The 26,508-nt window shown below is 41.8% G+C and overlaps 1 protein-coding gene across 2 annotated transcripts in view; it reads right to left on the bottom strand.

The window, feature by feature from the left end:
- Positions 1-26,508, bottom strand: part of stk10 (serine/threonine kinase 10) — a 123,873-nt gene that overhangs the window by 59,203 nt on the left and 38,162 nt on the right. For both annotated transcript variants that reach the window (XM_078550690.1, XM_078550691.1), the window contains exons 2-4: positions 25,648-25,812; positions 2,479-2,527; positions 1,573-1,722 (exon numbers count right to left, since the gene is read on the bottom strand). In XM_078550690.1, the coding sequence (XP_078406816.1) occupies positions 1,573-1,722; positions 2,479-2,527; positions 25,648-25,812 (364 nt within the window). The remainder of the gene's footprint in view (positions 1-1,572; positions 1,723-2,478; positions 2,528-25,647; positions 25,813-26,508) is intronic.

Raw genomic sequence — 26,508 nt, 5'->3', positions numbered from 1 at the left:
AGGCTGAGTTTAGGAGATCTACTTCAAGCACTTTAAATCTGTTGTATGAAGGCATTCAGTTCAAGTTCTGTTGAAGAGGAATCGCCCTGACTTGGGAAAAACATTTCCTCTCCCAACAGCAGTGCAGCAGAAACTGAGAAAGCAAACAAGCTTCTAATAATCGTGTCAGGTACTTTGAAGAATAGTTACTCCTGTGTATTTCAGTATTTTTACAGAGCCTCCCTATAAATCCCGTCACTGCTGAATACACAATCTATAATTACAAAAGGTTACTTCCTCTAGGGTTGCTTGAGCAAACTTCAGATGTTTGCTTTTGGTGCTCTGAAAACATGTATGCCTCTTTCACAGTTATATCCAAAAGGCCATGAATGACTACTCAGAATTTTTTTGGGGAATTCTTTCACAGGATGTGGGTGTCACTGGCTAGGTCAGCATTTATTGCCTATCCCTAATCGCCCAAGAGAAGGTTCTGGTGAGGCACCTTCTTGAACCACTGCAGTCCATTTTATGTAGGTTACACCCTTGGCGCTGTTAGGAAGAGAATTCTAGGATTTTGACCCAGTGGCAATGGAACAGCAGCAATATAATTCCAAGTCAGGATGGTGAGTGGCTTGGAGGGAAATTTGCAGGTGGTGGTGTTCCCATGCATCCACTGTCATTCTATATGGTAGAGGTCAGGGACTTGGAAGACGCTGTCGAAGGAGCTTTGGTGAGTTGCTGCAGTGCATCTTGTAGATGGTACACACTGCTGCTACTGTGTGTCGGTAATGGAGGGGGTGCCAATCAAGCGACTGCTTTGTCCTGGATGGTGTCAAGTTTCTTGGGTATTGTTGGTGCTGCACTCATCCAGGTAAGTGGGAAGTATTCCATCACACTCCTGACTTGTGCCTTGTAGATGATGGACAGGCTTTGGGGAGTCTGCTCTTGTAGCCACAGTATTTATGTGGCTGGTCCAGCTCAGTTTCTGGTCAATGGTAACCCCCAGGATGTTAACAGTGGGGGATTTAGTGATGATAATGTCATTGAATGTCAAGGGCAAATGGTTAGATTCTCTTGTTGAAAACAGTCATTGCCTGCCACATGTATGGTGCGAATATGACTTACCACTTATCAGCCCAAGCCTGAATTTCGGTCCAGGTCTTACTGCATTTGGACACAAACTGCTTCAGTGTCTGAGGAGTCCCAAATGGTGCCGGCCATTGTGTAATCATCAGCGATCATCCCCACTTCTAACTTTATGACGGAGGGAAAGTCATTGATGAAGCAGCTGAAGATGGTCGGGCCTAAGACACTACCCTGAGGAACTCCTGCAGTGATGTCCTGGGACTGAGATGATTGACCTCCAACAACGACAACCATCTTCCGTTGTGCTAGGTATGACTCTAACCAGTTAGAGAGTTTCCCTTGGACTTCAATTTTGTTAGCTTGATGTCCACATGTTACTGAAAATCTGAATGTTTTATTGTATTTTGCACTTAGTTTAAAAAGTTACATCATTTGCTTCCTTTAGACTTTACAAACACGCAGACTAGTTTTTCATGGAAAAGTATTTGAAACAACCAAATGCCTTACCAAGTTTAACATTGCCATCCTGGGAGAGTAGAACATTCCCTGCCTTTAAGTCCCGATGGATGATTTTCTGGCTGTGAAGATACTCTATGGCTTCTAGCATCTGACGTGCTACAACACGGATCTGTGGTTCAGTCAGTCCACGATCCAATTCTGTGGAAGAAAATGCCACACAACAAATGTGAATTCCAAATGGGAAATGGGTGCTCACGAGCAAGGTAGGCCGGAAAAAAAAAAGAGAATGGAGTTGGGGAAAGTGGGGTGGGGTGGAGATATGGGATTTGGCTCTTTGGGGCAATTCCTTTCAAGCAAACCATAAATTAAGACCAGGGGGACAAGAACAGAGTTGTGATGGTGTTTAGTTTCTTTCACAATTTTAAAAAGTTCATTCATGGGATATGCTCGTTGCTGGCTAGGCCCATCCCTAATTGTCCTGCAGAAGGTTCTGTGATGCACAAAACGTTAGTGTATGTGATCTGCAAAAAGTGACATCTTTAGCATCAAAAGCAGTTATCACAGCACCACCTGCAGTTACAATTGGTCCTGGATTATGGGAAGGGCTATCATGAAACTTTTGATAAAATGCATGCAACAAACAAAATATAGGCTATTTGTTTACTTTGAACTGGTAGCATATTTGGGAACAGTTTCCAGTATAAAATTACACTATGCAGGGGGTTTAGAAACAGAAAGGGAGAGGCAAGTCTCATTGGAGAGGTCCTAGAGCTCTTTGCTGGTCCCAGTTGAGGCCCTGTTATTCCACGGGGTCCACAAGGACTCCACAGAAAAAAACAACTTTTTTTTTCCAGGAATTACATAACCACCAAATTTTCAATGTAGCCAATGTTTCAAATATTGAATGTACAAAATAATAGCTTGTTATTTAAATATTTGATGCAGAAAGCCTACCCAACATTGTTGCATCCACTGCACCACCAGGACAGAACTCGATCATAATCTTTAAAAGGAGAAAAGAAACAAGTAAGCTGCATGAACATTTTGGATCAAAGTGAAGTTTCAGGCAAATATTTTATACAAAGTTATTGCACAAAGCCACATGTATTCCTATTGATGCTTATCCAACAAACTACATCGCCAACTGGCCACTTGGTGAGGATGTTATGCAAATTGAAAGCACCAGCTTCCTAATGATGCTTGACCAATTGATGGTTATGTGTAAGGAAGAGTCATGATGCAAACTCACTCATTTGGCCTCCGCTAGACTCTTGGAAAGGGCGAACCTCAGGTTCATGCATAACTGTGGTTTACACATCCCTCTCCATCCGAGTTAACTGGCACAAGTTAGTTTTGTGCCACAAAGAATACTTTCTCAATAACAACAATGGAGGGAGGGGCAGGAAAGAGGGAGGCTTTAAAAAGCTAACATTTAGAGAGCACACAGCATTGAGAAATTAAAGGAATTCCTAAGCAGGTGGTAAGACACGTTGAAGTGTAATGGTTGAATGAGCAGCCAACAATTTGCGGAGAGTTCTCTCAGGTAAACATAGAAAATAGGAGGACAAGGTCATTCGGCCCTTTGAGCCTGCTCTGCCATTCAACGTGACCATGGCTGATCCTCTATCTCAAATGCCATACTCCCGCTCTCTTCCCATATCCCTTAACGCCTTTAGAGTCTAGAAATCTATTTCCTTCTTAAATATATTCAGTGACTTGGCCTCCACAGCTTTCTGTGGTAGAGAATTCGACAGGTTCACCACCCCGAGTGAAGAAATTTCTCCTCCTCCTCAGTCCTGAATGGCCTACCCATATAATCAGACTGTGACCCCTTGTTCTAGAACCCCCAGCCAGAGGAAACATCATCCCTGCATCCAGTCTGTCTAGCTGTGTCAGGTTTTTATACGTTAAAATGAGATCCCCTCTCATTCTTCTAAACTCCAGTGAATATTGGCCTAGTCCATCCAATCTCTCCTCATACGATAATCCTGCCATCCCAGGAATCAGTCTGGTGAACCTTTGCTGCACTCCCTCTATGGCAAGTTGATCCTTTCTTAGGTAAGGAGACCAAGACTGTACACAGTACTCCAGGTGTGGTCTCACCAAGGCCCTGTACAGCTGCAGTAAGACATCCTTGCTCCTGTACTCAAGTCTTCTCGCAATGATGGCCAATGTGCCATTTGCCTTCTTAACTGCTTGTTGTACCTGCATACTTGCTTTCAGTGACTGATGTACAAGGACACCCAGATCCCTTTGTACATCAACATTTCCCAATCTGTCACCATTTAAATAACACACTGCCATTCTGTTTTTCCTACCAAAGTGCATAACTTCACACTCGCCCACATTAAACTGCATGTGCCATGTATTTGCCCACTCACTGGCCAGGATTTTCCCGTCGGCGATTCGGGAAAATGACGCGGGATGACCCCCCCCCCCAACCCGACGTCATCCCAGTCCCTTTAAATTTTCAGGAAGGCGGGTGGACAGTGAAATCAGCTGTCCGCCCGCCAACCTGTCAATGGCCAATTAAGGCTATTGACAGGCTAATTAAGATTGTTAAAGACCCTGCCCATCTAACCTTAAGGCTGGCAGGCAGGCCAGGAGCCCCAGTGGGCTCCTGATTATACATGAAACTTCATCTACTGGCAGGATGAGGTTTCATTTCCGTTTTTAAAAAGTTTCATAAAGTTTATGTGTTTCTTATTAACATGTCCCATCTCGTGTGACATTGTCACATGAGGGGGACATGTTAATAATTTTAATATTTTTCTATTTTTGGAGTTTTTTTTAACCTGTCAGTAATCTCCGCGACAGCACTTGGTCTCAGGGTGCAGTGCGCTCTTTCGTGCGCATGCGTGAAACAGCGCACTCAGACAGATGGGTCCGCCCACTCAAAATGGCAGGGGGCCCCGTTTCGGCAGCGTTCGGCTGCCCGCCCGCCACCGAGCTAGTGGGGTCCGCCCGCCCACCAAGGGCAAAATTCTGCCCACTCAATCTGTCTAAGTTGCCTTGAAGCCTCTTAACATCTTCCTCACCACTCACATTCCCACCAAGTTTATGTCGTCAGCAAACTGAAATGTTACATCTGGTTCCCTCATCCAAATCATTGATATACATTGTGAATAGCTGGGGCCCAAGCGCTGATCTCTGCAGTGCTCGACTCGTCACCGCCTGCCATTGCGAAAGAGACCTAATTATTCCTACTGTTTCCTGTCTGCTAACCAATTTTCAATCCATGCCAATATATTACCCCCAATTCCATGTGCTTTAATTTTGCACACTAACTTCTTATGTGGGACTTTATTAAAAGCTTTCTAAAAATCAAATACACTACATCCACTGGTTTTCCCGTATCTATTCTGTTAGTTACATCCTCAAAAAACTACAGTAGGATTATCAAACATGATTTCCCTTTCATAAATCCATGTTGATGTTGTCTAATCTCACTGCTCTTTTCTAAGTGTCCTGTTATCACGTCCTTTATAATAGATTCTAGCATTTTCCCTACTACTGATATTAGGTTAACCGGTCTGTAATTCGCTGTTTTCTCCCTCCCCACTTTTATAAATAGTGGAGTTACATTTGCCACCCTCCACTCTGCTGGGACTGTTCCAGAACTTGCAGAATTTTGGAAGATGACAACCAACACATCTGCCATTTCCATGGCTACCTTCTTTAGTACCCTGGGATGTAGATTATCAGGCCCTGGGGATTTATCAGCTTCCAGTCCCATTAATTTATCCAGCACTATATTTTTTAGTAATACTAATTTCCTTCAATTCTTGGAGTTCTTTAGCCTGGAAAGTAATGGCCAAGTCATCATCATATGCGAAGAGCTGTGTCTTTGTGGGAGGGGGGTCACTGGTATATATGTGTTGAAGAAAACCAGTGTGAGGACTGATCCCTGTGGGATCCCATTGTTCATCATGCGTGGGCAGCTGATTTGAATTCCAAGGTGCACGCAAAGAAGTGTTTTTTTACTGTTGATTAGTTGTAGGGTTTTGATACAGCAGATGATTTTGGAGAGTTTCATCAGCATTCCTGTGCGCCACACTGTGCACTGTACAAAGGATAAGTCAAAAAAGGCAGTTCCTATCTTCAGGCCTTTCTGGAAACCAGCCTCAATATGCAAGGTCAATTTAAAGAGTGTTTGTGGCCCGTGTGAAAACCTGCCTATCTGGGGTAGGGGGATGGTATTGCTGCTTTCAGGGTGTGACCCAGCTGGTTTATCTCATACAGAAAATAGTGGGTACCACCTGGGGCAGCAGAGCCAACATACTACACACTGTTTCACTTGCCCTGGTCTACCCAACAGCAGAGTACTGGCTCAGGAGCAGGCACACAAACATGGTAGATTTCCACCTCTGGGAAGTCATGAAGATTATTTCTGGTACATTGAGACCAACACGGCTCAAGTGCTTCCTGTACTAGCACACATTAAACCTGGAGTTCCACAGGAAAAACATCCTCCTCAAAGAACACCACTGGCTGACAGCTAACAAAACGCTCCCATTGGCACAGGGCCTCAAGATAAAACATGCACTCATCTGAAATCCTATATTTCCTGCTGGAACACTCTACACACCCATCAAATGGACGATAGCCCCACCTCTTGATGGCGCACCTCCTGGTTGACTGCAAACATCAACTGCAACCTGGTAACTGACCCGAGTGAAGTCTCAGGTTTCAACCTTCCACAGCAAATCCGGACAACCCTCAACAGCTTGAGGATAGGTTGGGGAAGATGTGTCCACCTGCTCCACAAGTGCGACATGAGGAACAGCTCAAGTTGTGACTGTGGCCACCCAAGTCAGACCATGACCCATGACCATGTGGTGGTCAAAACATTTTTCACCTAGAGGGTGGTTGGAGTCTGGAACAAACTTCTCAAAAGGGTAGTGGATAGAGGTTCAACTGAGGTGTTCAAAAGGAATTGGACTGCTACCTGAAAAGAGAGAATGTACAAGGTTACAGGGATAAGGCAGGGGAGTGGGACTAGGTGGAATGCTGCTTCAGAAAGCCAGTGCAGACTCAATGGACTGAATAGCCTCCTTCTACACTAAAGATTCTGTGATGCATACTGAACTTCTGCCCTGAGATAGCCATTCCTGGTGGCATCACAACCATTCACACTGCACCCAGCTGAAGCTGCTAAATGGATTGTTAACCTCAACGTCAAATTCTAACTGCTTGCCCAGCCAGATGAATGAAAAAAAATTGTGGAGTGGAGAGTGTTAGAGGGAAGGAGAAACTGGGTACTAGAAGAGTTGTGTGTGTGCTGGAAGAGATATTCATCGAAAACAATGGTGGGTTTTGAATTGACTTATTGGGACATGGGTGTTATAAAACTAACATTTTTTTCCATTATATTATTGTGTTTATTGTAAAGTAGGTTTATGGGTGTGAGTGTAGATGGTTCTGTCTGTGAGATTTAATTGAATTAGAGTCAGGTAGACTGCAAGCTTGAAATTATCAAAAGAAGCTAGGGGTAAAAGGCATTTGAAATGCTAATGAGTAAACAATGAGGGCTTAGCATGTACTTTGTGAAGGAAATTTGTATTTTTATGTAAATGAAGGGGTTGTTTAGGTTTCAAAGAGATGATAGGATGTTTACAACTAACAAGATAAGCAAGGCCAAGTGGTATGTTTCTTTTTTCCTAAAGGTACTGACTATATTGGCAACATGAAAGATTTTTTTATTATGGGAAAAGTAAATTTCCAAAGGCATTTAGAACAATGGAATTTACAGATTAAAGAGAGAAACATATCTAAAGAAGAATGGAAGGCAATGTTGGAGGGGCCATGTAATATCTAAAAGGACTGTGTAAAACAGCCTTGGGGAAGCCTTCAGCCACTTTTGCTGAGGTCTACTCTATCCAGTGATCAAAGGTGGAGGAAAACCTTTGGAATTCCACTGTCGAATGGGTGCTGTGGTAAACTTAAGCTTGCCTATTTAAATTTAAAATCTAATTTGGGACCATTGCCTTAAAGGGGGTGTAGTTGGGAGTCAGGTTAATTAGGGATTTTGGGATTTGTCATAGTATTAAGTAACTGTAATCTTATGTATGTGCTTGAAATCTTTTCTTCTGTTAATAAATGTTTTAAATTAGCTTTTAAAATCTCTAAAGGTGTTAGTGGACTCATTAGTTCTGAGTTCAGTGCACAAATCGTCTCATGATAAATACAAATTGCAAAGCCGTTGTGATAGCGTGGCCAAGTTTCCCTTGTGGATTTGATCCGCCTGGCAAACATCACTTGCCATGTCATAACATGGGGAGCCAGTAAAGCTTAGCGAGACAAGATGTAAGGCTTAGTGATGGATGAAGATTCAGACTACAGGGTATGGATGCGTTGAAGCCTGGAAGCAATCTAGAGAAATCAAACTGCAAGGTGATGGAGGCATGGAACAGAGGTCCATCATTAGAAGTTGATAAATAAGGGTGGCGGTAGGCAATGCTGGGAAGGAGAAGCAAGCAATTTTATTGCTGGGGTTGATAAAATCTCTCCAGTATTGAGAAAATACTCCAGTCTTTCTAGACATTGGCTTTAGTAAATCCAACACGTTCAGTGGGGTGGCTGTCAGGTACATGTGGCCCATAGTTTGTGAAGTAGAAATGCAAACAGGCAACATTATACAAATATAAAAGCATCTACTGATAATACTGGCAAAGAGAAAATAATGCAGAAAGTTTGAAAGAAAAATCAGAAAAAAACTACAAATACATGGGTATACACAAACATCTGTGGAGAGCATTGACAATTTATGTTTTAGGTGGCTTATTCTTCATGGATATGCACCCAAAAGATAAAACACCAGCTCTTCCCATTCATGCTGACTGACCTTCTAGGTTTCTAGCTTTCTGTTTTTTCTATTGTTGGGACTTCATCAATTTCAGACTAGGCTGTGAGATGTTCAGTGGCCCAGCTACTGTTTGAAAAAGTAAATTAGTTCAAAAACAGTCATTTCCCATGATAAGAGAACTTCCTCTTATCAAAGCCTGTGACTTTCCCCTCCCCAGCGGCAATGGTCAAGAACAGTGGTGTGATGATAGAAAAGGCCCTTTTCCTTTACTTGTGCTAACAGGACATGCCAAACATCCTGTTTTGTCAGTATACGCCATACTAGTTACTGAAAGTGAAAATAACATACTGTAGTCCTGAATCACGAACCCAAAAAAAAATCACAATTATTGCACACAAATCAACTATTTTCTGGCCAAAATAGCTAGTAAATGCAGACCATATTTCATGATCATTTGCATAATGCCATTTTAAAAATGCATCATAAATGATCGGATCACTATAATCAGGCTTTAGATGGTTTACACCTTGACATGTCACCACAAAGGCTTGGCCTGCTGCCTATAGACAAAGGTAATTAAAGGCTCATTACAGTGAGCAAGCTCCTATGTGGTGTACATCTAGTATTACACTATAACGAGTCCTTACACATCCATAGCTCAATATCAGGGTTCATACTGATTTTACTGTGGGACTGCTAAGTAAAACAGGAAAGGAATAATGATATTTTGAAGCCTGTAGTCAAGCTGTTTGCTAAATTCACTGAACTAGAAACTTTACAATTTAAAGCATTGCTCAGTATAAGCTGCAGCTGCTAGTAATCCAGTTCTTTCCTCAATTGTGGCATTCAATAGGCATACTGCCCATACATCTTGGCCTCCAACCACAACCCAACTCTGGATGCTGCTAGAATTATGATATCCAATTTTCTTTGTTTGGAAGCAAGAATATTTGAAATCAACATTGCGAGGTAGAGTACTTGAGTTCCAGGCTACAGATGTGCCACTGAGCTCTCTGGATGACAACATTCATCATTTTTCTAACTTGCATCTTAGCTAGGGTGAATAACGCATCCAAATAATAAACAAGCAAGATGTGTTTAACATGGTTGCATAACAGCAGATATTACTTCACTGGGAACACTCTGGAGAGGGTGCAGTAGCCTTCATATTTCAGTCAGCTGAAATACATACAAAACATACGATACACTTGTATATTGATTAGGAACAAAGGAACACAGGGGCAGGTGTAGGCCATTCAGCCCCTTGGGCCTGCTCCACCATTCAACTACATCATGGCTGATCGTCTACCTGAACGCCACGCTATCCCTACAACCCTTGATGTCATTAGTATCTAGAAATCTATCAATCTTTGTCTTGAGCATACTCAATGACTGACCTTCCACAGCCCTCTGGGGTAGAGAATTCCAAAGATTCACTGCACTGAGTGAAGAAATTTCCCCTGATCTCAGTCCTAAATGGCTTCCCCTTAACTCGGAGAATGCACCCCCTGGTTCTAGACCACTCTACCACCCCCACCCCACCAAGTCAGGGGAAATATCCTCTCTGCATCTACCATGTATAGTTTTGTAAGAATTTTGTAAGTTTCAATGAGATCACCTCTTAATCTTCTAAATTCTCGAAGATACAGACCCTGCAGTCTCCTCAATCTCTCCTCATAGGACAGTCGCACCATCCAAGGAATTAGTCTGGTGAACCTCCACTGCACGTTTTAGTTTGGGATGCAAGAGACTGGCATCTGTGGACCAGCTTCCTGTATTCACACTGCTGAAAGCAGCACCTTTTCCCTAACGATAGAATTATTCGAATAAGGGTCTGCAATTCTACCAGTGGGATAATGGGACCAATTGTAGCAATATAAATATAGCGAGCCAGCATACAGACACAGTTTCTCCACAATCCAAACTAAAAGGAAAGTAACCATCTAAAAGCCCTTGATGCATACTTTCAGATACTGGGGTAGGCAGCCCCCTCAGGGTTGCAGCCCCCTGCAAGAGCAGAAACTGGCCAGAATTGGCATGTGGTCAAGTTATGAATTCAATTGATCTTTGTGTCCCTCAGTGCTAAATTAGCAGTCTGTGAAGATTATAACATTTAAGGTGTAGGATGTTCCAATGCTTGTATGTAACAAGTATTGGAAAGAACCAATGTATGGTTCCTGCCTATTAATAAGGGTGGGAAGCTTTGGGAGCATTTTGATAGGTCACCAGATCAGTTCAAGGGTCAGTGAACGGCTCTTCTTGAGGAAGTCAGTTTGAGGCAGCCTGCCAGCCAACAAGTATCACAAAGACAAAAGGGACAGAAACGGGTCCAAGTTAAAAGAAAAGAGCAGAGAAACCAACTCCAACTTAAAGGGAGCAGACTTCAAGTAAAGAGGGCTGTTGGGGCAAAGGTACCCCTTTGGAGCATTGGTGTCCTGCATGGCACGGCTATAGGACTGAAAGTGTGTTTGTAAGCTGCTGTTTGAGTGTACTCGGGAATCCAGGGAAAAGAAATCTCGGAAGACAAGATTGAAACCCTGTGAGTTGGGCCATTGTTAAAGCTGTTCGAGTGGGAGCAGCGTTTGGAGAGAATTCCAAGGCAGGATCTTCAAAGGTGTAGATTGGAAACCCTCACGAGAAAGACGAAGTTTCAGTGAGATTGATTGGCTCACAACGTGACAGGCGTCTGGGTGGGGTGTTGAGAAATCCATTCAATCAAACTTCATACTCTAACATTCAGGGTAAGCATAAGAGAGATTTGTAAATTGTTTTATCTTTCAGAACTTGTATATTAAAGTTTGTTTTTGTTTGCCCAAAACCTGTTGAATCTTGTGGCTTTATTCCAAAAGCAGGTGCCTCGAATCTGAACCTTTATCTACTTTAAACAAAATGTCATTGGTCCCCAACCAGATCTCCCCCCATATCCTGGGGTCTGGCCAAGGATCGTAACAGTCATCAAAATATGAATTTGCTTCACTCAAAAGCCAAGCCTACAGCAAGGGAAAAACACAGCTATGACTCTTTGAAGAGCAACTTCCCTCCCTAGCTCTCCCCTTAGTTATCACCAGTGACAACTTTAGATTTTTTACATTTTGAGGTGAGCAAATGGCACACTATTAAAATATGATGCAGAAAACTCTCTTTATTTCATTTGGTCAGCTGCCTAAGGCCTATACACGAGAAACTGAACAGAAGGCAAAAAGCACCTTCAAATTTATTACCAGGGGTTCGTCATCTTAGCACCCCACTGAAAAATACCACAGTATTCCAAACCAGGCACTGTGGAAAGTTGAATATTGGTAATGATAGGAAATTGATCCTTCGGTTTATTGACAGCAAGTGGAGTTACAACAGAGGGAAAAGGGCTCAAGGCTGTGCCCTCAAGCATTAAGCAATCTTCCAGAAAGTTACTGGCAACAAAGAAGAAAATCAGCTGAATTCCTGGACATGAATGCAGACAGTATAGAATTGAGCACTGGAATTGGCCACAGAAGCAACAGCCCAGCTGTCTAGGTATCATGCACAAAATGTTTATAAATGTAAGCCAGCTGGTACGTGCTAACTTACGATGCTTATTAATAGAACTCCAATGTAGCAAAACTCAGCTAATCTTTCCAGATACTGTACTTACTTCTGTTGAAGGTGAATTATAATCTTTAGAGCAACATTAAGGTAACAAATAGGATTCAAAGCAATGTGAGGAGTTGAATGCTGTATATTTTAGGCAAATGTACACCAGCTATATATGCAAATAGGGCCTTCTTGTAAGTATTAGTAGCCTGCAAACTCGAGGACTTGACTTCCATACAAATATTACCTTATCCTTTGCTGCCTAACATATCCATTTTTATTGTACCCCATCACTTATTAAGAAAACAAAGAGTAAACTTCACCTACACATCCAAAAGTAATATTAAAAGCAAAACCAAAATTAGGACAATGGAGAAAACAGAGCAGCTCTATGACAACTTGGGAGCGCTGCATCACCAAAACTCTCATTAGATTCAGCTGTCAAGAAAATACTGGAGAAAGTATGCAAGTATTCCTTGCAGATGGTGTCCTGAAAACAGCTGCATGTTCACCCGTTAAGTGGCCTCTGCACAGATCGGCATTTATTTCCCCCTCAGGTTCCTGACACTCCAGGCAACACCACAGCAGAGAGGGAGGTTTATAATCACACTTTTACTATTACATGCATTATTCCCAAATTCCTTCTCCTCTAAAAGCAATGACTTTTTACTTCCCATCTCTTCAATACCATACATCCAAAACCAATTGAAAAGAGAGAACTACAATTAAGCTTTATATTCATAATTCATATTTGTGCATCCTTAAGAAATTTGAACGGGTTGGGGGGAGGTAAGCAGAGGAAATACATACTCTATTCATGAGTGTCTTACTCTTTTTCTACCATAAAACTCAAAAACAACAAATGTAGGAAGGGCCGTGTGTCCAAAATCATTACACAAAGTGCATGAAGGTGAGCAACCAAAACATTCACATGCAGTTTATCTATTACTTCTGCTTTAGGGAAGAGACTAATTACTAATACCTTCAACACAAAGATGTCATCTGATACAAGGATTAGCAATAGGACTGGTTGTGGGGGAACCATGCATTTTCATAATACACACAAGACCACTCATTCAACATTGCTTGGTTAATTCCAATCCAAGTGTCAGATTAGAATGATTCCAGCTAGAAACTAATATGCCCTACGTAAGCATTGATCGATATGGTATGACGGAACTACTAGATCAATTTTGTTCTTCTGGAGGTGAAACTTTAACAACATGTCAGCAAATCAGCAGAAAGGAACTACTTTCCTTAAGTTAGAAGTATGTAATAGGAAATTGTAAATAGTGTTCCAAATCTCCAATTTTATATAAAAAAATGTTTTCCATCAAGTTACTTTACAGTTAGCCTAAATTTGAAATGAGGCAGTTTTACAACCTGTGCAAAGATCAGTGATAAAACTCAACCACAAGGTCAACCACAATTACAATATTACATGCAGTTGTAGGCACCAAGCAAAATATTTTTTTTCAACCACTATATTCCTGCCCTCAAGAATTCTCTTCCACTTGGCCTTACTATTCTCAAACCTTCAAAAAATTCACAAATCTTAGCCCATCCTTTCACTTTCTGTTCACCATCCACTGCTCCCTTTGAAATCCCCAATTTTCTGTGCTCTAACAGTGGGTGGCCATACCTTTAACTGCTTGGACTCTAATCTCTGGAATTGTCTCCCTAAACCTCTCCACCTCATGTTCCTCCTTTGAATCACTCCATAAAATCGGCCACTTTGGCCAAGCTTCTGGTCACTTGTCCCAACATCTCTTTACATGGCTCTGTGCCAAATTCAGTCTGATAAAGCTCCTGTGAACTACCCTGGGATATGTTACTACATTACAACAACTTTAATTTAAAAAGCATTTTCTAAAGTGCTCTAAGGTGAAGCTCTTCATGCATTTGCCACTGTAAAGAATGCATCCTTTTATTTTCTTCTATTTCTGTTGGACTGTGGATTTAAAACTACACTGGCTACAGTGTGAAAGATATGTCTACTGGAACAAGATGAGAGATATATACAATGTTGCAGTCCTGGAACAGAGCGTGCCGTGAAAGACAGGATGGTGCCAGAAAGGAGTCCTGGACCAAGGGAGCCGCCTGACAACAGCATTTTAACTGGCTCCTGACCAGGTTTTGTGTGGTAGCAGTGCAGCAGAAAGCTCCTGGCCTGCAAAGAGAAAACACCTAAAATCTCTTTTCCTCACATCTCTATAAACTACTCTCTCTCTCTCTCTCTCTGAGGAAACCCCTGTAAAAAGGAAAAGGGGAAAACCACTGTCAGAGACTTTGAAAAGCAAGTTCTCAACCAGTGAACTAAAGACTGAAAATGTTGGAAGACCACTTCGTGTCATCGACAAGAGCTGAAAGGAATTTTGGAGGACATCAATCAAAATCAACCCATCAAATCCTGTAGTCTAGATTGGTGCTATTGAACTGTTTTAGCCCACTCTTAAAACCCATGTCATGTGTATATAGGGATTTAAGGGGATAGAGTTTAAGTTATAGTGTTAGAAGCTAGCAGTTCATATTTCTTTCTTTTGTCACTAGTTAAAGATAATTTGTTCAATAAACAGTTATTTACTTAAGTTTACAAACCTGGTGCTCGTATTCTGTTTGCCCTAATTCTACCCAACTGTTTAACGGAGGTTATCTGGTGGTGTGGTCAAACTTTTCACATTTATCGCAGCTCGGGGAATATTGGGGCTTGATATTACAGTGCACTATCCCTAGTGAGTCATGACACTACAAATAAATGTAAATTGTTGTTGCAAATGTTATGAAACATTTAAAGATTACGTAGAAAGTCGAGAATAATTTTCTACTTAAACGATATAAATAATAAATATTCCTCCTTCACTTTTGCCCAAAGCTAGGATGGTTTACATTGAATTTATATGGATATGGAAAGCATGTTACTGTCATACCAACTGGCAACAGTTTCAGTCTTCCAGGTTTGAGGGGAAGAACAGTTGCAATTATCTAGGTGTCTTTAATGCAGTAAATTGTCCCAAAGCCAGAGCATGATTCAATAAAATTTATCTAGAAGATATGGGGAGATGTAGCCAAAAGCTTGCTTAAAGTAGTAGGTTTTAAGGAGCACCTTAAAGTAGGAGGGAGACTGCGAGGCAGAGTTTTGGGTTAGAGCTTCAGATCCAGGAAACTAAAAATGATTAAAATTGCGACACACAAGAAGCCAGAATTAAAGAAGTGCAGATGTCTTGGAGGGTTGTAGGGCTGGAGGAAATTACAGAGATAGTGAGAGTAGAGGCCATGAAGGGGAATTGAAAACAAGGTTGAGACTTTTAAAGTCAAAGTGGTGCCGGATTGGGATCATATCCCCATTAGCAGCAGAGGGATGACGGGTGAATGGGAATTGGTGAGAGTTAGGTTACAGGGAGCAGAGTTTTGGATGACCTCAAGTTTACAGACAACGCAAGGTGAGATGATAGCCAGGAGGGCACTGGGATAATCAATTTTAGAGCTAATAAAAGCATAGATGAGGGTCTCAACAGCAGCTAAGCCAAGAGGAGCAAAGGGGAACAGGTATTATGGATCAGAAAGCCTTGGTGGAGGAGGATATTGGGTTGGAAGCTCAGTTCAGGGTCAAATACAATGCCAATGTCACAAAGGATCTGATTCAGCCAAAGAGTGTCATCAACTTAACTCATATCTCAGATATTTTACACACTGTTATTCACTAACATAACTTCAAGATTGCTTACAAGAGTAGAACTCCTTTACAGGTACACCATCTGTTACCAATTTCAAATTTAAATGTTATTTTGTTAATGTATATAGAACAAGAGATGGCATTGGCTGCTGCCTTTATTCCAAGATATTAAAAAATCTGAAAAAATGTATTATGAATGAGGAAAACATCTGTCTCAGATTTGGGTTTGCATGAAACGTAGGTGGTCAAAAGCATTAAACAGATTTAGGAAACAAAACAAGTTTGAGATCTAAAGCTATTCATTTTATGCAATGTACTGGTTTTCCTGTGGCCTGTTATGTTCTGTGACAAAATGTTTAAACATCAACTTGAAAAACCTCAAACATGCTTGAAAGAATGCATTTCTGCAACTGGGATAACTGGTGTCATCTGTTAGACACCCATCATAGCTCATAGTGAGGTGTATTGATTTGCAATGTGATATTCATTTTAAATAGACAAAATCCAGTATAGAAGCTAGGCCTGCAAGCGTACTTTAAAAACTGCAAATGTGGGAATGTAACTTGTACAGGATTTTACAGCACTTTAGAAAATAAGTCAAAAGAGGATGGACAGCTAAGGACACTGGGGGATTTCTATAGTGCCTGTCACAACCACCAGACAGCCCAAGGTGCTTTTACAGCCAACAAAGTTCTTTTTAAGTGTAGTCACAGTTGTAATACAGGGAACACAACAGTCAATCTGAGCACAGAAAGCTCCCGCAAATAACTCCCACTTACCAAGTACCACAATCTATCGACTGCGGTCATTGTGTACCTCCTGTGAAAATTCCCTGGTGAAAGACTACAGAGTACCAAGTACCAACAGCAATGTGATAATGGCCAGATAATCATTTTTTACGATACTGATTGAGAGATAAACATCAGACAGGGCATGGGATAACTCCCCTTTATCTTCTTCAAAATAGTGGCGTACAATGTTTTTAAGTTCACCTGAGGGGGCAGGCAGGACCTTAGTTAAATGTTTCATCTGATTGACAGCACCCACAAAGTGCAGCTCTCCTTCAGTACTGCACCTAAGCATCAGCCTTGATTTTTGTGTTCAAATTGTGGAGTGGGACTTAAACCACCAACCTTTTAACTCAGAGGTGACAGTGCTACCCACTCAGCCACAGTCAATAGACAAACAGAACAAGGGTAAGCACTCTGTGAAAGAGCAACATGGAACAAGTAACAGATGGCCATTTTGGGGGTGGGGTGGGGGGAGGGGGCGGTGGTTGGGGAAAAAGGATGGAAAAAGTGATTAAAAAAAGGGATAAAACAATGAACAAATGAATAAAAATTAAAATAAGTGGATAAAAGCTAAAAATGATTTTTTTTTTTAAAAAAGGGGATTAAAAAAGGGGTGAAGCTAGTGGAAACAGAGTTCATGGTTTGAAGTTGTTGAACTCAATGTTAAGTCCGGAAGGCTGTAAAATGCCTAATCGGAAGGTGAGATGCTGCTCCCCCAGTTTGCGTTGGGCATCGCTGAACATTGAACACCTTGACTACAGCTCCTCACATCCTGCATCCTGTAAGGACTCCATCCCATTCTCTCAGTCCCTTCGCCTCCGTCGCATCTGTTCCAAAGATGCCACTTTCCAAAATGGCACTTCTGACATGTCTTCCTTCTTCCTCAACTGAGGTTTCCCACACACTTGGTTGACGGGGCCCTCAACTGTGTCCGACCCATCTCCTGCGCCTCTGCCCTCAACTTCCCCTCCCTCCCAGAACAACGATAGGGTCCCTGTTGTCCTCACTTTTCACCCCACCAGCCTCCACATTCAAAGGATCATCCTCCGCCATTTCCACCAACTCCAGCATGATGCCACCAACAAACACATCTTCCCCTCACCCCCTATCAGCATTCCATAGGGGCCATTCCCTCCGGGGCACCCTGGTCCACCCCTCCATCACTCTCAACACCTCATCCCCTTCACATGCAATAGCAGGTGTAGCACCTGCCCCTTTATTTCCTCCCTCCTTGACGGTCAAAGGCAAAACACTCCTTTTATGTGAAGCAGTGCTACACTTGCACCTCCTTCAATTTAGTCTACTGTATTCGCTGTTCCCAATGCAGTCTCCTCTACATTGGGGAGACCAAACACAGACTGGGTGACCGCTTCGCAGAACACCTTCGATCTATCTGCATGACCCAGACCTCCCTGTCACTTGCCATTTCAACACACCATCCTGTTCCCACATGCCCATCCTTAGCCTGCTACAATGTTCCAGTGAAGCCCAATGCAAACTGGAGGAATAGCACATCTTCCGACTCGGCACTTTACAGCCTTCCGGACTTAACATCGAGTTCAACAGCTTCAGACCATGAACTCTTTCATCTATTCTCACCCCTTTCTTAATTTTTTTATTTTATTTTTTTATCCACTTATTTTCATTTTTATTCATTTATTCATTGTTTTATCCCCTTTTCCATCCTTTTTCCCCAACCACCGACCCCTCCCCCACCCCACCCCAAAACGACCATCTGTTATTTGTTCCAGGTTGCTCTTTCACAGAGTGCTTACCCTTGTTCTGTTATTAATACATTCTGCTTTCTTACCATTATGCCACTATCAGCACCTCCTTTAGCCCTTACCACTACCATTTACACTCCCATTGCCTTTTTGTCCATGACCTTTGTCAAACTCTCCTTAGCCCCCACCTATCGCTGGCCTTCTATCCAGCTTCACCTGCTCCACTCCCTTTAAACAGTATAAATTTCATCACCTTTCCACTTTTCTTTAGCTCTGAAGAAGGGTTGTACAGACTCAAAACATTAACTTTGCTTCTCTCTCCACAGATGCTGTCAGACCTGCTGAGTTTTTCCAGCATTTTCTGTTTTTATAACATCAATGCTACCTCTCAATTTTTCAATCCCAAATACTTGTTCTGTTTTCCATCTGTTCACTCCAATCTACCTAATTATGTTTTTTTTTTCAAATTTAAGACTCCTGGGAATCAGGCAGAAAATTTTCCACTGGCTGGAATCACACTTAACATAAAAGAAGATGGCTGTGGTTGTTGAAGCCATTCATCTCAGGCCAAGGACATCACTGCAGGAGTTTCTCAGGGTAGTGTCCTAGGCCCAACCATCTTCAGTTACTTTATCAATTACCTATGTTGGAGGGAAGGTCAAAGTGGGGATGTTCACAGTCAACAGCAGCATTCAATGCCATTTATAATTGCTAAGACACTAAAGCAGTCCATGCCCACATGCAGCAACATCTGGACAACATTCAGGCATGGGCTGAAAAGTGGCAAGTAACATTCATGCCACACAAATGCCAGGCAATGGCCATCTCCCCTTGTCATTCAACAGCTTTGCCATTGCTGAATTCCCAGCATCAATGTCCTGGGGTTACCATAACTCAGAAACTTAACTGAACCAGCCATTTAAATACTCTGAGAGCTCCTGCAAATTCCCCAAGTCACATACCACCCTGGCTTGGAACAATATTAACGTTCACTCTTTGTCGCTGGGTCAAAATTCTTGAACTCTCCTCTTAACAGCACTGCGGATGTAATTACACCTCATGAATGCAGTGGTTCAAGATGGCAGCTCACCACCACCTTCTCAAGGGCAATTAGGAATGAGCAATAAGTACTGATTAACAGATTAGCCGTGGTTGTTGTAATTGGAAGAAGTGCAGTGGAATGTTTTGTGATAGAAAAGTATCATTGAAACTGAAAGGAAGAATATGCAAGGCAGTTGTGACATTGGCCTTGTTATATAGTGCAGAAACTTGGGTAACATCAAGAAGAGAGGAACACTGAACGGATCCTAATGAGATGCAGGTGCTGAGATGGATGTGTAGAGTAACGAGAAAGGACAAAATCAGGAACCAACATATCAGGGGGGTCAGTGAAGATTATGGGAGCATTGAAGAAGCTGACCAAGAAGAGATCGAAATGGTCACCTGTTGGAGAAAGAGGGGAAATGTGATGAGGTGAGTGATGAAGATGTGACTGCCAGGAAGAAGGAGAAGAGGATGGCCTAAGACCAGATGGAAAGACATGGTCGTGAAAGATCTAAACACAGTGAGATTGCAAGAGGAATGACTAATTGACAGGAGGAGTCGAAGAAGGGTAATCAGTCAGCTTGTGGCGACCCCAAGTAAAATGGGAGGGTCCAAAAGAAGAATAATAATAAATACTGGCCTTGCCAGTAATGCTGACATGCCAAGAATAAAGAAGAAAAAAAAGTAACATTCATAAAAAAGCATGTTTTTTTTAAACTTAACAACAACAAATCAAAGTCATTATGTTTACTATGATACAACACACCATGAACAATATTTGGAGAATTTCCTACCATAGGAAGACATGGCAAATGCTGTGTCTCTCATTTGTAAACAGACCATTAGGCTGAATTTTACATTGGGGGTGGGGCCCATGTCTACCCTGGCTTTTGATTAAAGCTGCATAATGAGAATTATAATACGTTACCATCATACCAACCCAATTCAAACAAAAAATGGCAGGAAAGCCCACTAAATTTATGATCATGTTTTACCATTTCCATATTAGGTACATTTCTGAAATTTGGCAATCATTGTTCATACTTTTATTATTGCTTATTAGTTTCAACGTATGTGACTGCAGGTACTTTTTTTAAAGCTGGCTTTTTAACAGGAAATTATAAATAGTTTTTTGGCCTTAGGTTTTCTTTAAAAAATGCAATTACATGTCAATAGCTCCAAATCATGAAGTACCTATTATCAATTACTCAATTGTTAATTAGGAAATAAGATCTGAAGCAATTTAGAAAACACCTCTTTAAAGTTTGCATGGATACACAAGGTGTTCAACAGGTTAATTGTTTGATAACAAATACCAGGAAACACTCAAAGAACCAAAAATTAAGATTTACTGCACTTCAGTTTTCATTAAATTTAGTACAATGCAATAATAAAACTAACGGCTGTTATCTGTTTGAGTGGTCCCTTCAGAACAGTCCAAAAATGTTCACAAACAAGTATCTCCAGCATCCTAATGCGTGGTTTTAGCAGAAATAGAATGGAGTGAAAAGGAAGGAAGTTGGGTGTAACTGGGCAGTGCCATGTGTTCAACACTGGTTGTTCGCTTGGATTCAAATCAAGCCCAGGTCAAAAGTGAAAGCCTCCTCTATGGAGCAGTCCTTTCAGAAATGAGTTTGGGCACTGTGAATCTAGTTTGGTACATGACCTGAAAGTGCTTGATATCGAGATCAGATACCCCAAATGGATAACATTTCATAATGCTGCACCAATATCTCTTAGTGAGCAAAAATTCACAAAAATACACCGTCACATGCAGACATTTCAGCAGAAAGACACGAAAAAGGCCTTGTACTTGCAATGTAAAATTGAAGAAAAATATTATTTCCACAAAATACTGAAGTGGACAACAGCATAAAATTAGGCAAATCTTTGAAAAGACTGATATCCAGTTTTCATTGGTCTGATAGTCCGCATTATTATTCTCATCATTTGATTTAAGTATACCTCAAAGAATCTTGCATTGGAAGAGTTTAACCATACAGAAGCGCAGCGTTCTCCGAGTAGCAGCAAACTAATAATAACCTGCAAATGTTTGGGTATTAGCTACCAAATTGAGCCTGCAAACTTGCTTAGGAAGCCATTTATGCTCTTGGCCTTTTAAACTGCTTGTTGAGCTGGTCCTTGTAGGTCAGTGTGCGATCTAGAGTTAATAACTTTGGGTTATAGGACAATCCATTATGATGTCGAGACATCAGTAAGACATCAGTGACGAGGGCTAAAGATGATAGCTTTGGTCTTTCCAATATTTCACTGGACGAAATGGCGACCCATCTTAGATTGCATGTTTGACAGGTTGTTCAACAGCAGAGGCAGGAGAGAGATCAAGACAGAGAGGGGAGGACCCCATAGCTTAAGATGATTTCACTCTGGGGCAACAGTCAAGAGGAAGGAGTTTAGGATAGGAATGGTGCTGGGAAGCAAACCATTAATGGAGATAAAAGCAAAAAACTGCAGATGCTGGAAATCCAAAACAAAAACAAAAATACCTGGAAAAACTCAGCAGGTCTAGCATCATCTGTGGAGAGGAGCACAGTTAACGTTTCGAGTCTGCATGACTCTTCAACAGAACTAAAGAAAAACAGGAATTTTTCCTTAGTTCTGTTGAAGAGTCATGCGGACTCGAAACGTTAACTGTGCTCCTCTCCACAGATGCTGCCCGACCTGCTGAGTTTTTCCAGGTATTATTGTTTTTGTTCATTAATGGAGATACTCTGACTACAATAGCCTAGTGAGGTCTGGCCCACAGAGCTGGGCAATGGAGAAGAGTCATTGGAGGAAGATGGTGTACTGACCATGTCAAAGGCGAAGAGGTGGAGCTGAATATGGAGGTATAGTGCACTGTGGTCACAATAACAGAGGATGCCACTATGCTTTCGATTAGGCCATTAATGCTAAAAGGTTAGTTAAGGAAAAAGTGGGGCCTATAAGAGATGAAGATGGTAACTTGTGTGTAGATGCAGAGGCTCTGGGAAGGGTTTTCAATGAATATTTTGTCTCCGTGTTTACAAAGGAAAGGGAGGATGTAGATATAGTAGTCCAGGAAGAACACTGCGAGATATTGGACGGGATAGTCATAAAGAGAGAGGAAGTATTCAAAGGGTTGAAATCCTTGAAAGTTGATAAGTCACCAGGGCCAGACAGATTGTTTCCGAGGCTGCTGAAGGAAGTCAGGGAGGAGATAGCAGATGCTCTGAGGATGATTTTCCAATCTTCACTAGATACAGGGGAGGTACCGGAGGACTGGAGAAATGCAAACGTCGTTCCATTGCTTAAAAAGGGATCAAAGGAAATGGCAAACAATTATAGGCCAGTTAGTCTTACATCGGTGTTGAGCAAATTAGTAGAATCAATCCTGAGAGATAGGATTAACTGTCATGTGGAAAGGCATGGACTAGTCAGGGATGGTCAGCATGGATTTGTTAAAGAAAGCTCTTGCCTCACAATTTTGATTCAATTCTTTGAGGAAGTGACAAGAAGGGTTGATGAAAGTAGTGCAGTGGATGTTGTGTACATGGATTTTAACAAGGTATTTGACAAGGTCCCACATGGCAGATTGGTCAGTAAAGTAAAAGCCCTTGGGATTCAGGGTAATGTGGCAAACTGGATAAAAGGTTGGCTTTGTAACAGGAAACAAAGGGTAATGGTCGATCGATGCCCTTGCGAATGGGAAGTTGTCTCAAGTGGTGTTCCTCAGGGCTCGGTGTCGGGACCCTTGCTGTTTGTGTTATATATTAACGATTTGGATGTGAACGTGGAGGGCATGATTGGGAAATTTGCAGATGACACAAAGATTGGCCGAGTAGTGGATAGTGTAGAGGATAGCCATAATCTCCAAAATGATATAGATGGGTTGGTGGAGTGGGCGGTAAAGTGGCAGATGGATTTTAACATAGAGAAGTGTGAGGTCATACAATTTAGGGAGGTCTAACAGTTACAGGGATTACAAAATAAATGGGAATATACTAAGAGGGGTAGATGAAGTGAGAGATCTTGGTGTACAAGTGCACAGGTCCCTGAAGGCAGCAGTTCAAGTAGACAAGGTTGTAAAGAAGGCATATGGAATGTTCTCCTTCATTGGCAGAGGTATAGAATATAAAAGTAAGGATATAATGTTGGAATTGTATAAAACACTGGTGAGACCACAACTGGAGTATTGTGTGCAGTTCTGGTCTCCACATTACAGGAAGGACGTAATAGCTCTGGAGAGAGTGCAGAGGAGGTTTACAAGAATGTTGCCAGGGTTAGAAAAGTGTAGCTACAAGGAGAGATTGGATAAGTTGGGGCTATTTTCCTTAGAACAAAGAAAGCTGAGAGGTGACTTGATTGAGGTGTACAAAATTATGAGGGGAGTAGATGGAGTGGACAGGATAAAATTGTTTCCCTTGGTGGAGAATTCTAGAACCAGGGGACATAGATTCAAGATAAGTGGCAGAGGGTGTAGGGGGGACATAAGGAAGAACCTTTTTTTACGCAGAGGGTAGTGAGTGTCTGGAATTCACTGCCCAAGTTGGTGGTAGAGGCAGAAACTCTAAACTCTTTTAAAAAGTACCTGGATCTGCACCTTAAGTGCTGTAAGCTGCAGGGCTATGGGCCGGGTGCAGGAAGGTGGGATTAGAAAAGGCGCCTGGGTGTCCTCGGGCTGGCATGGGCAAGATGGGCAGAATGGCTTCCTTCTGTGCTGTAACTTTTCTATGGTTCTAAACATAATTGGAAATATTCAAACAGGCCTCCAACAAAGACGGGCATAGACTTGGGAAGCAGCAACATTTTCAAGTATTTCAGGAAAAGGGAATTGAAAATAGGATTGTAGTTTGCAATGACATAGGCAAAGGTGTTTTTTGTGGGGGGCTGGAGGGAGTGGGGGGCTTGGGAGAAAAGAGGTAATGATCACAATGTTGAAAGGAAGACGGCACTATTTACAATGTCAGCTAACATAGAGACTTTGTTTAGATCAAAGGTTGTGTCTCAAATTTATGATGAACTCAGAGGACACAAGGACAGATAAATAAGAAACTAAACAAGGTAGCTGGTTCACCCTTAAGCCAGGGGGATCCTGGGGGGAGGTTTGGCAGAGTCAGCTGAACAGATGCACTCAATCTCAATGACAATGAAGTTCATGAGCTCGAGATGAGAATGAAGAGGGCAAGGGAGATTGGTTGAAGATGAAGGTTGGTAGTGGAGATAGGAATGAAGTTTGCTTTTCAGGTAAATTGTGGAGTAATGGCAGGTGTCAGCTGAGAAGAGTGAGGTTCAATATCACAATGTGTTGCAGCTAGATTTGTGGTGAACAGCTTAGAACACTCAAATCTACACCCTTTGAAATTCAAAGAGTTAGGTCAGGGCCACAACAGAAGGAATATCAGGATGGGACAGAACAAAGGTTTTACTACAGGCAATGGCTTCAAAAGATGGGGTGGGGGAGAATGGAGTGATTGAGCCAATCAACAGAAATATTGTGGTAAATGGCGTGCCAAAGGCTAAGCAGTTAAGAGCTTGAAAATTTAGTTGTAGGCAACTGGGGGAGATTCTTTGCCCCCCACAAAAGGGGCAAACACAGAAGGAAATTTGGCTGGAATGGGATGGGAGATGTGAGTGGTGAGAGATAGAAGGACTTGACCAGAAATGGCCTTGTCTGTGATCTAGGCTACAGAAGAGAAGGCACACAAGGCAGCAAGGTTCAAGGAGTGAGCATGAATAAGGGTAGGAAAGCTTATATGGAGGATCAGGCTTAATGAGAATAGGGGAGCAGTGAAAGGCAAGTTGTTGAGATACAGATTGAAAGCACAAAGGCAAGCAAATCACTCCATGAAGTGGCTGAGGGAAGGGGAAAGTTGGAACAAGGTAAGGAGCTTGAAGGAACAGGAAGTGCCTAAGGAGTAGGGTAAATACATTTCTAAATGCTTGCCAAGAAGGCCTCTTACCACAAAGATAAATCTTTTGAATACAGAGTTGACATTGTCAACCATTATGCCAAGTTTTGAAAAAGTAAGAATTAAATTAGTAGAGAAAACTGCACCAGTTACCACCAGTGTTCAAGCATTACATGGCCAGGCACTGGTAAAACATTATTTGTGTTTCCAAATCTACTTCAAGAGAGGTACTAATAGAGGCTCTACAATAAATTCTGCACATCTACATTCTTGTAGATGTCTGCACGGGGGACAATTTAATTTGATTTAAAGATCTGATTGCTTGATCGGTTTTAATAACGTACTACTCCAGCCAGCGTTTGAACAATCGACATGCTGGAGTAGAGAGTTCAATGGATAAAAATTAACAATCATTTACTCAAAACATGGCCAATGCTGTGGAAAACAATTCAGGAAGGAAAAAGGTGCAGCAATACATTCAAGACAACTCCCACGCTTTTCTCTGCAGCTTTCATCAGAACATTGTCCGTGACTGACAGCAGGTTCCCCATCCACTCAGCAATGATTTATAAGCAGGGAGTCTCACTCTTCAGCAATATAAAAGGAAATAAGTTACGTTCCTTACCCATAACTTATTTTCATAAAAGAAAGCATCCAGCTGTTTAACAATGTAAACATGGTCACAAGAGGCCAGAATCTCAATTTCCACCATATAGTCTTCAAGTTCTTCTTCACTCTTCACCTCGATGACCTTTGCAGCAGCTAAGACTCCATTCTCTTTGTTTATGGCCTGTAATAAATAAAAATAAAGTATTTTAAAACATGGCAGAGTGTTGTATTGAAACATGGCAAACATAAAAATCTCTCAGCCCCAGTTCACCATTCCTAGGTTGAATTGGTAAAGGAGCTAACACCTATAACAGTGTGACACTGTGTGCCATTAATTTTATTATGTAGTTTCCAACAGAGCCTTAAAATCAGAGGAAATATGTAAGCAAACTGGGCCAGAACATACTGTCAATGGCAAACAAGCAGCACCTGCTTTGAACACATACTTTCCACGAGGTTTTGCACTGAAAGTTTCTGCAAGTTACATCCAGACAGCACTTCGCCATCTGGGGCCTAGGTGAATAGGGTAGACAACTGTGTGTCCTTAACCAGATTGGAGAATCATTAATGAACAAGGGCAACACCTGAAACAGGAAATGCCAGTTAGAAAAGTGAATTCAATGTCAAATGAGGCATTGAAAACCTGAGGGGGAAGGCAAGGGAAAAAAGGTTGGATTGAGAGGGAAAGAGAAAGAAAAAGTTAAAAAAAATTAATTCAAAGCTTAAGAAACGAGACTCCACACATGCAAAAGTTAATTTTCAATGACAGAGAGGTTGTTTGACAGTATTTAAGATGAAACATACCATTACAAAGGCTTCTGAGGCTGCAAAGGATAAACTCTAACTTTCTGTCACAAATTTAGTTCCTATCTACAGA

The sequence above is a fragment of the Cetorhinus maximus genome, chromosome 10 (assembly GCF_964194155.1).
Source record: "Cetorhinus maximus chromosome 10, sCetMax3.hap1.1, whole genome shotgun sequence".
NCBI lineage: Eukaryota > Metazoa > Chordata > Chondrichthyes > Lamniformes > Cetorhinidae > Cetorhinus > Cetorhinus maximus.
The sequence above is the reverse complement of the archived record's forward strand: the minus strand, read 5'-3'. Positions and strand labels throughout refer to the sequence as shown.